At 44.2% G+C, this 15,325-nt stretch overlaps 1 protein-coding gene across 2 annotated transcripts in view; it reads right to left on the reverse strand.

The window, feature by feature from the left end:
* The window catches only part of TTBK1 (tau tubulin kinase 1), a 113,071-nt gene that overhangs the window by 74,770 nt on the left and 22,976 nt on the right, over window positions 1-15,325 (reverse strand). For both annotated transcript variants that reach the window (XM_081940763.1, XM_081940764.1), the window contains one exon: window positions 2,592-2,739. In XM_081940763.1, the coding sequence (XP_081796889.1) occupies window positions 2,592-2,739 (148 nt within the window). The remainder of the gene's footprint in view (window positions 1-2,591; window positions 2,740-15,325) is intronic.

The raw sequence follows: 15,325 nt of genomic DNA on the forward strand, positions 1-15,325 counted from the left end.
CCAGGAGCAGCAGATCAGCCTCATGGATTTGGCAGGCCGGGTCAAGGGGGAGCAGATGTGTCTCTAGCCCTACTCTCTTAACTCCTGGGCAAGATGGTGTCCTGCATCTCCATCATTCCCTGGGCATGTCTGCACACCAGGGATCTTCAATGGTTTCTTTTGCCTTTTCAGAGAGCAGGCAGGAGCAATTCATCAGCCAAGGTCCATGTTCCAGCAGACATCCTTTGATCTCTCCGTTGGTGGATGTCCCCAGCCATCTCCAGAGGCAGCCTCTTCAGGGAACCCGAGAGATTAATGGTCATCATGGATGCCAGCCTATTTGGTTGGGGGGGGCATCTTCAGACACAGATGGTTATGGGGCAGTGGTCCCAGCCATAACGGGCTCCCAGTATCAACTGGCTGGAACTGCGGGTGATTTACCTGGCCCTACGCCAGTTCCAAAGGACAGTCTCTGGCAAACACCTTCTAATACTCATGGACAACATGGCCACCAAAGCCCACATCAATCATCAGGGGGACCCGTTCCAGATCCCTCATGCAGGAGGTCAAGCGACTGGGCCTCTGGGGAAGAGAGGCACCTTTTATCCATCATGGCAGAGCACATCTCCGGGGTGACCAATATGTAGGCAGACTGGCTCAGCAGAACTTCAGTGGACCACTTGGAGTGGTGCCTGCACCTATCATGATTCCAGGAACTAACGGACCGTTTCGGCCTCCCAGTCATGGACCTCTTCGCCACCCTGGTCAATGCGCAACTGCCGAGGTTTTACACCAGATTTCTGGCCCCAGGAGCGGAAGTGGTAGATGCTCTGTGATCTCCTTGGCCCCCAGGACTTTTCTATGCCTTCCCCCCTCTTCCCCTTCTCCCGAGGGTGATACAGAAGGTAAGAGCAGAAAGGGCGGAGATCTTGCTCCTTGCTCCCCACCTGCCACGATGACTGTGGTTCGCCGACCTGGTGGCTCTGTCGGTGGACTGGCCCTGGAGGATCCCTCAGGATAAGATCTCACTCAGCCAGGGTGCGCTGGCTCCGGTTGACCGCCTGGTGCTTCAGTGGAGAGCTCTGAGGGAGGACAATTTATCTTCCAGAGTCATTAAGACTATCCAGGCCTCCAGGAGGTCTCCTGGAGACAAGGAGTTAGCTCCCAACACCATCAAGAGACAGGTTGCAGTTGTGTCCTCGGTGCTGTCCTGCGAGCTTTGGCAATCATTGACACAGCATCCCATGGTGCCCCGTTTCTTAAGGGGAGCAGTCAACCTGAGGCCTCTGGTGGTGCACAGGTACCCTACCTGGGACCTGTCCAGGATTTTGAATTCGCTCACCAGTCCCCACTTTGAGCCATTATGAGAGGCCACCTTGCATTTCCTTACCCTCCAGGTGGCATTCCTTGTGGTTATTACGTCAGCCAGGAGGATCTCGGAACTGCAGGCCCTTTCCATGAGGGAGGACCTCTGTATTTTTCACAAAGACAGAGTAGTGTTACATCTAGACCCCTCCTTTGTTCCCAAAGTGTACACAGCGCCCAGGAACTGATCCTGCCAAACCTTTGCCCGGCACCGTCTCATCACCTGGAGAAGAAGTGGCACACCTTGGACGTCAGGAGGGCTCTCATAATATATCTAAAAAGGACTTCTTCCTTGGCAGGCCCTTTTCCTGTCCTTCCAGCCTTTGTCCTTGGGCAGGAAAGTAACAAGTTCCACTATTGGTTGGACGCTGAGGGCGTGCATCACCAAAGCTTACAATCTGCATGGCATTGCATGACCAGGGCGCATTACAGCACACTCTACCAGAAGCCCAGCCACAATGGCAGTGTGAGCAACGCAGGCAACTTTGGAAGACGTATGTCAAGCAGCTGCATGATTTTCTCCCGTTCATCAAGCACTACAGACTGAACAGCTTTGCCTTGGCCGAAGCTGCCTTTGGCCAACAGGTGCTACAGAGTATCCATAGGAAGGGAGTATCTTAGGCCCAGATTGCGGCCCACCCCTAAGGACAAGCCAGCTTTGGTATATCCTATTCCTGGATGCTATTTCCACCCAGATGGAAAAGGGGTGTTGGTCTTACCTGATACGCCGCTTCTCATAGGGTGGAGATAACATCCAGCCCTACCCTAACAAGATCATCTGGCCATCTATCTAAGAGGACCACTGACTCATTGGACAAGGGAGCCACACGGCAACTAGATGCGTCGAGTCTGTCACTGCACTGCAAAAAGCTGGGAAACCCTAGCAACAGAGGAGTGACTTAACAGCTTTGACAGACTCAGTCCAATCAGCTTGCAGAGAGGTCAACTCATTCCTGGATGCTATTTCCACCCTATGAGAAGCGGCATATCAGAGCAACGCCCCTTTCTTCACAAGCTACAATTAATGTAGCTCTTTGTAAAAAAAAACCAGTGATAATTAAAACTGTATTAAAATCACGTGACATTGCAGTATAAGAATTTCACTGAAAAGAAACACTGGGATCTCAAACAAAGCTGTATTTTATGTTTAAATATGGTATATTGTCATGTATTAACACAAAAGAGATAATAGTGCAATCAAACTCCATAAACCTCTGTACACTTTCCAGAATAATTATATCTTCTACCTTGTAGTTTTTTTAGAACAGCCACCTCCATCTTGAGGACTTGCTTTGGTTGCTGAGCTGACTCAACCTTCAGAGCTACATTCTCTCGAGTTAAAAGATCCATTGCTTCATAAATCTCACCAAAGCCACCACCACCAATCTTCTTCAACTAAATGGGACACAAAATCATCACAGTATTTAGCAATTAGGGAGAGTCCACATCTTACCTAGAAACTTTTGGAAAAAAGTACTAAGCCATGCAATATCGTAATATTGGATATAACTAAAAAGTGTATTTAAAAGACACAAATACAAAACCAAATAGTTGGTCCCTTAAGAATAATACGTGTAATAATGGGCTTTAGCAAATATGGGCTGCTAAAATCCAGGAAAGATATTAAGTGGCAGTAGATACAGAAAATTAAATAAAATTAAATGTACATTTAATAAAGCTTTAACATTTGTATCCTTTGCTATCAAGGCAACTTGTGTTAAAAGTAAAAGCAACCAGCATGGAAAAGATATAAAAATAAAATGATATTATCGGGAAGCATATAAAAACAATTTTACCATTTTGCATAAGTCATCACTTGATGGAACCACAAAACATCATGGCCTACAGCCTGTTCAAAATCCTTTCTAAATGTTCAATGCCTTTTTAAATCAAAGCAGGGATAGGACTTAACAAACTTCTGGTAGAACTGGATTTCAAACAGCAAGAACAAAGAAGGATGTCTCCAGGATCCCATAAGATTGGAATATGCTTACTGTGTTAGATCTTATGAAACAACCAGAAAGGCATAGATAACCATACTCCAAGTTAGGTTACAGATATCAATTAGTAATTTGAATTGGTGACCAGGTCAGAAAGCATAGGTATAACATGGGCATATTGAGGTACACCCGTAACTGCTTGCAAAGTTATATTCTCTATCAGATTCTGACTGATTAAGAGCAGCACCATCTATAGCGCATACAGGCAGCAGGCAACTAACGCTTAAGATACCATGATACCTCTCCTTGTCAATAGAGGAGAAAGTAGAAAATGGCACATTTTCTATTCAAAAGGCATCCTGGCTATTGTTAGCCTTGCTCTTCCAAGAAAAGCCATCAGTCCCAATTGCACACCAGTTCTGCCTCAGAAATGCTACACAATGGAGAAATAAAAATGGAAAATCCAAGGCATACCTGATCCCAAGTCATTCGTTTTTATTAGAATTGAAACTAAATCAATTTCTCCTCCTCGAGTTGCTAACAGCCTGCAGACACTGAGATATCATTTCCACAATCGGTCAGATGGGGCTCTAAATATACAACTGGTAATCATCTAGTAAAGTGATGGTACCTGAATCCATGTTATCAAATTAGTTCCCCAAGCAGTCTCATCAGATATTAAATAGAAGAGGAAAGAACACAGACCCCCTCCACCTCCACTGATACCAACTTGAGAGAATTCAAAATAGTGTCTCCTTCTCCCAAAGTCCGGAAGAATACCATGATTGATGGTAATGGTCATTAAGAGGTCAAGCAGGTCCAGGAGAGCGGTACTATCTCTGTCCCAGTGCCACAAGTTGTATCCACAAATAAGAACAATGTTTTTCAGTATTATATCCTGGCATAAAACTTTACTGAAAAGGGTCAAGATCAGAGGTGGGTTCCTACCAGTTTGGCCGAACCGGTAGTGGTTTGCCGGCCTGGGTCGCCGGAACCAGCTGAGACCCAGGCTTACCACGCCCTCAAATTGGTTCCCTGGTCAGCGTGGCACGTTTTTTTTTCATGTTAAAATATTCTGCGCAGCGCAGACCTATTTAAGGGCAACTGCGCACATACACGGAGCCCATGTTTGATATGCATGTGAGCGAAGCAAGCGTGCACGCCCAAAATTGTGTGCACACCAAACCAGCAGTAATGCCAGAAGCAACCCACCCCTGGTCAAGATAATCTATTTCTTAAAGATTTTTGCTCAAAAGGAGAAGTGAAAAATTGCCTAATATCACCGGATCTATTTCTTAAGGTGAAAGCACATCACCACTTTTTCAGGCAGGGAGAATCCCATTATTCAAAGATGAAATCACTTCCACTTAGTTCCCTCCAGATGATTTTTCCCAGATGACCTTGACTAGGTAAAAGAGGCTTGGATCTAACTGAGAGTGAGCACGCTAAAAGCCCTGAAAATTCCCTCTGCTTCCTCAAGCTTTACAAAAATAAACTACTACCAGTTAATGGATGAAAAATTGTCCTAGTAACCCCAGTCAGAGTCCGTTTTAGAAGAAATCTGAGGGATTTTATTCATCAAGGGCCTAGCATAATCTTTGCAAAGTACTATGCAATAGCCTTTAGGATATAGTATTCCTCTGACCACGGAAATAACCAACTTAAACATGCTAATCAGAAACACATCAAAGAAATAGTGGAGCTCCAAGTCAAAATAATTTGGATGCAAGATACATTCTTCAAAAACAGTGAATTTTCTTTTAAGCAGAGTGAGAGTAGGCCCTGGCCTCGAGGTATTAATGGAAAAGTTCTTTTTTGAACTTTTTTTCATTACCATCTGAATGAGATCTGAAAATAAAATCTAGGTAATATAGGGATTTTCACTCTTATTCAAAATGGAGGATTAATTTTATTAATTAATATTTATATTAATTAATATTTTATAATTAATTGTATTAATTATAAAATTGTGCAAGATAGAATTTTGCAGTTCTCCCAACAATCATCTTCGTATTATACTACAATGAGGATTTTTCCTGACCTGCTTCTTGTACATAATTAACAAACACAAAAATTCAGTGAGGAAAGAGTTTTTCTTCTTTATACAGCAATTTTTGTTTATTGCTAGATATGATAAATGAGGATTATCTGGAAAAAATACCTCTATGTGGTGTCTTAAAAGTTGATAACATATAATCAAATAATCAAAACCAGACTTGGGAGCAAATATGTATCTTTTCAAGTGGGGATCAGAAAAAAGAAATAGATTGAATAAATAATAAATTTATAAATGTAATTTTGCCTGACCAAAGCATAAGTGTTTATTATGTTGCAGAATATACCTCTGAAGTTCACAGTTTTCTTTTAGGTTTTTTTTAATCTTTGAAAATGTTTGTTTCTATATTTTTATATTAATATTTAGGCATTTTGCTATTTTTCTAAGCACTTTTGGGAGTACTAAACATTTCGGTATGAGACTGTTTATTCCATTTTCCTTGACTTATGAAAATGCATACAGTTTTTATAGGTATTTATTACTTTTAACTGTTTCCTATTATAAGGCCTTAGATATGTCTCTAAGAGGAGAAGAATTTCTTAAAATTAGTATAACCTAAAACTGATTATTTTTTAATTTTCACTTATTTATTTATTTAAAAGTCTATCCTTCCTAATGAGATTAATTTGGCCAAGCATGGCTCTTTCAGGAAATTCTTAACTTGTATTGCTGTCAACTTACTCCTTCAGAGAATGGATGAACGCAAAAAAGGGTCAACTTCTTTGAACTGATAAGTAAATGGGAAGTGTTAAAAAATAGAAATAGCATAGTATAAATAGAATACTAGGATTCTTGATTTCAAAGAAAACTAAATCTGACTGCAATCAAACATATAGCTTTGATTTTTATATAAAAAGAGATTTTAAATAATTAAATGATTTTAAAGTGTTCAAGATTAATTGGAATTCCAAAAGAAACAAAACTTTAACAATTCTAGTGAGGGAATTTTTTTAGCACATTAGAATAAATCAATTATACAATTAGTGAAAATCTGAATGCCAAAAGTGCTCAGAGAGGCAATTAAAAGGTAGGTAATCGTAAATGCAGAGAACATGAAGTGGTAGCAATTTTGTCAGAAAAACTAAATGCTCAGAAACAACCAAGGATCAAGAATACTAGGAACAACAAAAGAAACTACTTCAAGTTCGTTATAATAAAAGGAAAAGATTATAAATTACAAAATCCCCTACAAATGGAATTGAATTATAATTTCATATATATTAAACGATATCTGCATTTTTTAAAGAATGTATGCTAAAATGAGTGGCATAGATGCAATTATGACCAACGTTCTTGGGACAATTTTTAGATACCACACCAAGATAAACACACAACTAAACACAAGTTCAAAGCAAATAATTCTATAGACCAATCCATCCAGGATTAGAAAAAAAAACTTGCCATTTTAAATAAACTGAAGATGTCTTGTACATTATCCACAGTTTCGTTTAGTTATATTGTGTATCTTCTTAACCTACATTCACTGCACCATTTACTTGGGTTTTTGTTTTAATTATTGCAATTATTTATTTTTTATCTGCCCAGACCAAAATATTTAACAAATATATATAGTTTTTTAATCTATCTATACATACAAGTACAGAAAATATTTCTTATTAAACTAAGTACTTTTACACAGCAGTTTCATTCTTTGCAGCACGTAGTAGGTGCCACGCATCAAAAAAGAAAGACCTGACCTACTTTTTACTTCTAAGTATTAAGTACAATCCATAAATGCAATAGAGGCATCAAATAAAACATTGTCCATTGCCAATCTAGGAATAAACATTGTGACCTAAAGTAGATTGAGATTTGTTACATCTTACATTCATATTCGTTCTTCATAGGAAATATGGTAAGAATGACTAGAGTGCACTGACAAACTATATGAGTACCAAAATAATAAATTCAACTAAAATGTTTAGGTTTCTTAGTACTACAAAATGAAATAATTTTGAGTTGTTGATTAGAAAATGCTTGTTTGGGAATATAGCAGGTGAAAACAACCATACATGTAAAACCAGTTGAGAGACATGTATAGATAGAACGAAGTATTTACTGTCCCTTTGGGGAGAGGGGGCGGTCTATAAATTTAATAAAATAAATAAATAAATAAATACTGATAGTTGCTGAGAGAGTGCTTTCAGAATAGTAGCAAAAACTGTTCTAAAAAAATTAAAATGATATTCCCTAACCATTTTTTAAAATCTCTACTGTCAGCAGAGCATCAAATGTTTAGAAAGCGATTAGAAATTGAAGTGTCATCTTGTTACTAACAGCTCCATTTATCAAAGTACTGTCAGCCTACAGTATTTCAAAGGTTTGACATTTGCATTAACTGATGTAAAAAAGAATTTTATTGTTTTGCTATGGAAACTATGCAAGTATTAAAAGGGGAGGGGATATCAGCCACGGTCCAGCATTATAATTTTGTGCTTGGGGTCATGTCTCTAGAATCCTAGCTATGAAAATCAAGCAACATGCCGAAATATTTCTGACAATAAATGAGAAGATTCTGTCCCTGCAGGTCTCTGCAGTTACATTTTGCCAAATATTCACACAGTTCAGAGGATGGCTTCCAAGAAATAGGAAATATGTTAGCAAACTAAAGGGTGAGAAGAAACTATTTTACTTTACCAATATTCTACACCATCCACCTCACTTAAATGATTATTGGAGGAAATGACATGCAATAGCCCCTAAATAGTAACAGACAAATCTAAACTAGCTGGGTAACTTTGAGCCAGTCATTTTCTCGCAACCTGAGGAATGCAGCAATGGCAAACCACTTCTGAAAAAAACTTGTCAAGAAAAAGAGTGTTGGTCCTTACCTGAACGCTTCTTTTATGTGGCGAAGGTGGGAGGGGCTACAGCCGGGTTTGTTACAGCTTGATTGGTCCAAAGACTGAGGGATTTTTCTTAAGTATCCTCCTTTCCCTCCTGGCTCCCAGTTTCCGAAGTCGAATGGAAAAGGCTGATAGCAATATGTAAGGAAACAAAACCAAGTACATTGCAACCATACACCGACCACCCCGACCTAAGCCATTCCCCAGGATGGAAAAGTAGCCCCTCCCACCTTCGCCACATAAAAGAAGCGTTCAGGTAAGGACCAACACTCTTTTTCCTGTGGCTTCGGTGGGAGGAGTTACAGCAGGGACATACCCAAGCTAAGTCCCAGGGCGGGTCACATGCTGTGGGGGAGGGGTGGTCGCCACCTGTTGCAACACCCTACGGCCGAAGGCCACGTTCCCCGAAGCATAATGATCCAGCCAATAGTGCCGGATAAAGGGGGACGGAGAAGCCCAGGTAGCCGCCCGACAGATATCCTCTAGGGGAGCCCTGGTAGTCCAGGCGGCGGTGGTAGCTGCGCTCCTGGTAGAGTGGGCCGTGATACCCTGCAGTGGAACCCTGTGGACAACCTCGTAGGCCTCCGTGATGGCCTGTCGCACCCACCGACCAATAGTGGCAGAGGAAACCCTGGCCCCCTGGGATCTAAGGAGAAAGGACAGAAAGAGGGCCTCTGACTGACTAAAGGTGGATGTGCGCCTGAGGTAAATGCGGAGGGCGCGGCGGACATCTAGGCGATGCCATCGGACCGCCCTCTCGTGAACTGGGAAGGGACAGAAATTGGGCAAGATGACTTCTTGCGCCCTATGGAACATAGAATTGGCCTTTGGCAAGAGGGTCAGATCTAACCTCAAGACCACCCTGTCCTGGTGGAATTGACACAAATCCTCCTTGGACAACAGGGCGGCCAACTCGGAAATGTGTCTGGCTGAGGTAAAGGCCACCAGGAAAACTACCTTTAGGGTAAGAAACCTAAGGTGTACGGTCCTTAAAGGTTCGAAGGGAGCCTCCATTAGGGCCCCAAGAACCAGGGACAGATCTCTGGAATCTGTGGACCAGGGGGGGGGAGGCACAGGTTCTGCGCTCCTTTCAGGAAGCGTTTCACCAAAGGTGACTGAGTTAACGACCAGTGACCCTCCCCTGCTAGGATTGAAGATAGGGCAGCTGTCTGCCTGGGCAACATGTTATGGGATAGGCCTTGGTCTATGCTGAAGGAATTCGAGGACCTGGGCGACCGAGGTGAAGGAATTCAAGGACCTGGGCGACCGAGGCCAAAACCGGGTTAATTTGAAACCTCCCGCACCATGACACAAAGGCAGACCATGTAGAGTTATAAATGCGAGTGGTTGAGGGGCGCCTAGATGCTTCGATGGTGGAGATAACCTTGGCGGACAGGCTCGCATTCCACAGGATGCGCCGCTCAAGTGGTCAGCTGGAGCCACTGGGGTTCCGGGTGTTTGAGGACTCCCTGACACAGAGCGACCTCCTCCTGGGGAATCCTCCAATGCGGGGACACTGACAGCTGAACAAGGTCTGAGAACCAGGGGCGCCTCGGCCAAAATGGGGCCACCAGGATGACGTGTGCCCCCTCTAACACTATTTTCCTCAGGGTGCCCTGGATGAGAGGAAGGGGAGGAAAAGTATAAAGAAGGCCTGGAGGCCACAGGCTTCTGAGGGCGTCCAGACCCTCTGCATTGCGCACCGGGAAACGGGAAAAAAATCACGGGAGCTGGGAGTTGCTCGGGCTTGCGAACAAGTCCACCAGTGGCTCGCCGAATCTGAAGCAAATTCTGTGGAACAACTCCGGGTCCAGCTGCCACTCACCGTGATCCACTGTCACCCGGCTCAGCCAGTCTGCCTGGTGATTCGCAAGCCCCGATATGTGTTCTGACAGGATCGATGCCAGGTTCTTCTCCGCCCAACGGCCGAGCTTCCGACCCTCCTGCCACAGGCTCATGGAGTGGGTCCCCACTTGACGATTTATGTGGACCAACTTGCATGGACGCGTCGTGCGAGTGTCTCCAAGCTTGTAAGCCGTTCTGGGGACAGTCGAACAAGGCCCAACCTCGAGTCAATCACCATGCCCAAGTGTAGAATCCTTGTTGAAGGGGAGAGATGGCTCTTGGGAAAATTGATGGAGAACCCCAGGGATTGTAATGTCTGGATGGTAACCTGCAAATCCTGGACTGCTTGTGACCGAGATTGGGTGAGGACGAGCACATCGTCAAGGTAGCAATGGAGTCTCACCGGTCCAGACCGGAGGTGAGCCGCCATTGCCGCCAGGACTTTTGTGAACGTGCGGGGGGCAGAGGCTAGGTCAAAGGGAAGGGCCCTGTACTGATAGTGTTGACCCCCGTGGGAGAAATGGAGGAATTTGCGGTGAGTTGGCTGAATCGGAATGTGTAAGTATGCCTCTGTTAGGTCTATTGAGGTCATGAAGTCGCCCCTCCTGATCCCCAAAAGAATTGACTTGAGTGAGGACATCTTGAAGTGTCGGTAGACCAGGAAGGAATTCAGACGCTTCAAGTCCAGAATTGCTCTCCATCCCCCGGAGCTCTTCGGGACTACAAAGAGATTGGAGTACACGCCTTGACCCCACTCCTCCTGAGGAACCGGTTTGACCTCTCAAATGTCCAGCAGGTGTTGGATTGTTTGGAGCATCAAGCAGCGCCTCTCCGGGACCTGGAGGGGGCGAAAGTCCTGAAGAGCATCGGGGGAGGGGCGAGGAACTCCAGCCAGAGACCCTCACTTACTGTTGATCTGACCCAGGCATCTGATGTTATCTGATCTGCGAAGGATGCCAGGCGGGCCCCTATGGGTAGACTCGGGTTGGAGTCATTTCCCCCTGCGGAAGGGACGGCAGCCCCCTCTGCGAAAGGGCCGTTTGGATTGGCTCTGGAACCTGTTCCTATCCTGATAAAATGGCCGCTGGTTTTGTCTATCGTACCTGTAGGGGGCATACTTTGTTGTCTGTAGTCCTGGTCCAAAGCCCTGAAAGATAAAGGCCTCCGGTACGAAGACGGACAATTATCTGGCTTCTTGGCATTAGAGGGGAGGACCTTCTTCTTATCCTTGTTCTCCACAAGGATTGGGTCTAGGGAATCCCCGAAAAGGTTGGGACCCGAAAAGGGCATCGCCGCCAGATTCCATTTGGACTTATTGTCCATCTGCCAATTTCAGAGCCAAAGAAGCCTCCGTGCCGTCACAGAAGTGGATAGAGCTCTGGATGCAAATTTGATGGAATCCAGGGTGGCGTCCGCCGAGAACTGGGTGGCCGAGATTATTTTGGTGAGGTCTTGGTGAAGACTCTAATCTTGAATCGGGATGCGATCCTGTAATTGCCTGAGCCACATCACCGTCGTGCGGTTAAAATAAGAGGCTGCCACAGCCGCCTTAATGGCCCAGGCGTTGAAGTTCTTATGGAGGGTAAGCTCTGCACGCTTATCCTCCGGTTTCAGCTTGTCGGCCACGTCCCTTGAAACAACCATGGATGCATTGGCCAATAGGGCAACTGGGGCATCTACTGTTGGGAGTTGCAGGACCTTGGCGAAGGCCTGCTCCGTGTTATAATAACGTTTGTCATTACTGCCGGGATTAAGTAATGAAGACGGCCTTGCCCACTGATTCTGCACTACCTCTAGGAAGAGGGGAGGAGTTGGAACCTCCTCTTTGTCCATGTTGGGATTGATGAACATGGCCAGGTTGGGATCCCTGTGCTGAGAGACTGGAGAGGCCCCGTGCCAATTTGGGTGGTTTTCTTTGCTTTGTGTAACATAGGCTTGAAGGCAGGTGGGGGGGGGGGGAAGAGGCCTGGGAAGGCTGGAGCCTCTGGGGGAACGGCATCCTCATCCTCAGAGAAGCCTAAGTCTGGGTGAGTGTGCTCCCCCAAGATGAAACCCTCGCTGAGTACTGAGGGGGAGGGGGGTCTAGGAATGTATTGTCCCCTAGAAGAAGCGGGGGACCTTCTCCTGGCAGCTGCCAGTGATCTAGACCTCTCCTGGGGGGAGCGCTCCCTCTGGGCTAAGCCTAAGGAAATACCTCTGTAAATAGCTGCGGAGATGAGCCTCCTAATGCTGTCCGGTAATCGATCTAGGTCTTCTAAATCCTCCTCGGATGGACCTTGGAGTGGCCCTCGTGGGGCGAGTTGGGCTGGTGGAAAATAGTCCCTAGAGCCCCCTTCACCTGGGGCCTCCACCCTGTCCCTGAATGATCTGGGGGAAATGGGGGGAGGAGAGGCCACCCCCCTTTTGGGCCTGGCAGGAGATACAGAAGGAGAGGAAGGGCTGAAGCCCCTGGGGGAAGAGCCTGAGGCCTGCGAGCGGGAAACCAGAGGAGACCTGGATCTGTTGGGGGATTCAGGCCTAGAGGCCTGAGCCAATTTCTCTGCCCTGGCCATCTGTTTTTCCAGAGCTTTCTGCCGTCTGGACTCATCTCTGGTAGCAGCCCTGGAGGGGCGTTGCTCTGTTGCAGGCCTGGGGACTGCTGTTCTGGGCCTGAACCTGCCTTGGGTCTCCTCCACCCCTTCTCCTTGGACCTGCTGATCCGGGACTGTAGAGGCCATGCTTCACTCACGTGCCCTGCTGTGGTGCCTGCCGGTCTGGATCCCCTGGCCTCGCTGCAGCCGCGTTGTGAGGTGTGGTGCGCCTCTGCCCGGTGCTTTGCCTTCAGCTGCTCAGGAAACGTGGCAAGAGGCCGCCGCCCATGAGGTCACACCAAAATGGCTGCCGCACTTTGTGGGTGAAGATCCAGGCGATTTACAATGGTGGCTCTGAGGGGTTAGCCTCGCAACGAGCCGAGCTCAAAGGCTCCTCCTGCGCCCCGCTGCTCTCCTTCGACGTTTGCAGTTAATGAGCCGCGGCGGTCTTTGAAGCTGCGGCCGAAGATCGGGCCGATTGCATCGCGGCAGGTCTTTTGGAGCCGCGCCTGGAGATCGGGTTGATAGCGCGCTCCGGCTGTTCTTAAAGATGCAGCAAGGCTCATAAAGGATGAAAAACCTCATCGCTTCGCCAATTTTAAGTCATAGCCCTCGCAGCGCTCCGGAGGATCCAACGGCTCTCAGGGAGCTCCTCGGAGCTCTAGAGTCAAAGCCCTTTGCTCCCTAATTAATTTCGCTGTGTAATAATTTTAGAAGTTTAGCATTTCCAATTAATCCAATTAAATCCAATTATTTCCAATATGCTCAATACATAAGGTTGCTTGGACCAAAGACTGAGGGAACTGGGGGCCAGGAGGGAAAGGAGGATACTTAAGAAAAATCTCTCAGTCTTTGGACCAATCAGGCTGTAACAAACCCGGCTGTAGCCCCTCCCACCGAAGCCACAGGAAAACTGCAGGAACTAATCCAAGCAGTCTATAAGAATCGGAAAAGATTGAACAAAAGAAGAAAAAAAACCAATAATTCTAGCCAGAAAGCTGCTAAGGGGCCATAAATGTTGTAAGAAAAATTAGTTTCTAGACCTGATATAAGACTTAGCAGAAGAAATGCCACAGCACTTCAGGAGTGAGAATAAACTTGAATTTAAGTTTCCTAGATTTAATGTTCTTACACACACCTGAAGTTGGTGATCTTATCAGTGAAAGCATTTATATCTACATTTAACAATTTCTGAAGATTGTCAAGATGATCAAATCTTGGGAAGGGAGGAGAAGAAGAAATCTTTATAGATTACCACATCCAATGCAAGTATTCCACTGGTCACTTTCCACTTTCTTCCTCTGTTCTGATAATCATTGAGAGATTAAAGGAAAAAAGATTGTATAATAGATCTTTCCTTCGTGATCTTTGGGATCATAGACATAGGAAAATTGTGTCTTTGCAATGTATGACAATAGTGAATGTGTGATAGTATTATAGAAGTCCAGTTTCAAGTTTCCCAAAAACTTGTGGATTGTTGTTGCTGAAGTGTTACACAGAAAATTTAAAGACTAGCAATAATAATATCCGCTACACAACTGTTTAACAGTTAAACAGTTTAATAAGGAAGTAATGAAAGATTGGTACATGTATGAAGTGAATATTTAGAATACTCTGCTTAAAAATGAAGGAATAACATTTGTGCTTGAATGTATGATGTACAAGGACAACAATGAACATAAGCATACTTGAGGGATGATTGGCGACACTATGCATAATCAAAAGTAGTGATGTATAAACATAAACTTTGGAATGACCTCCCCCCAGACATTAGGACAACAACTGACCTCCGCTCCTTCCGTATTAAACTTAAGACCCACCTGTTTCGACTAGCCGGCCGGGCTTAAATTTAGAGCTTCTCCACCTCTTGGGCATTTTTAATTGTTAATTTTAATTTTAATTTTTAAATTTTAACTGTCATTGGGGTTTTAATTGTCTTAAAGTACTGTAATTTATTTATTTATTTTCCACCTCCTCCATATTATATTGTTGTGTCTTTGCTATTGTACGTCGCCCCGAGTCCCTGGGGGGAGAGGGGGCGACTAAGAAGTCAAATTAAATAAATAAATAAATAAAATAAATAAACAGTTGGAAAATTCTTTCACACTGTAAAATAAATAGAATGAGATAGGTGATTATATAAAGGTATATTGTTATTAAATAGATAATTAAGGATGTAAGGGAATTAGGTTTGCTGAAAAGGAAGGAATATTAATTGTAACTGAATACATGATGTACAATGAAAATGAGGTACTTAGTTATATTTGATGGAACTTTTGTGATCGTATATGTAACTAAAAATATGGATGCATAAGCACTTGTAACCAAATGACATGCTGTATGTAATGGATGAGAGTTTTATATGTTATATGTTGTTGGTCTTTTATGTTTAAAAATTTTTTAAAAAGTGAAGGAAATATTCTTAAACCATCTCACTAACTTTGAAATAATTTTTGAGAAAAAGGAACATTATAAAGGGGACGTACTCTGTAGTATTCTATTAAAGATCTAGGAATGTAAACAGACTGTTTGTGGGAACTCGGATTTGGCAAAAATAAAGCTGACAAAATACAAAATTATTTATGGAAACTGATATTTTTAAAAACTGTATCTGAAGGAATTAGGAAAAGTTCTCTGTAATTAATACATGTGTAATGTATTAAGGTCCGTATGATTGCACGGGATGTGTAATACAGGTGTCATTGACTTATGACCACAATTGAG

The sequence above is a fragment of the Natrix helvetica genome (assembly GCF_964273705.1).
Source record: "Natrix helvetica genome assembly, chromosome: 2".
NCBI classification, from domain to species: Eukaryota; Metazoa; Chordata; class Lepidosauria; order Squamata; family Natricidae; genus Natrix; species Natrix helvetica.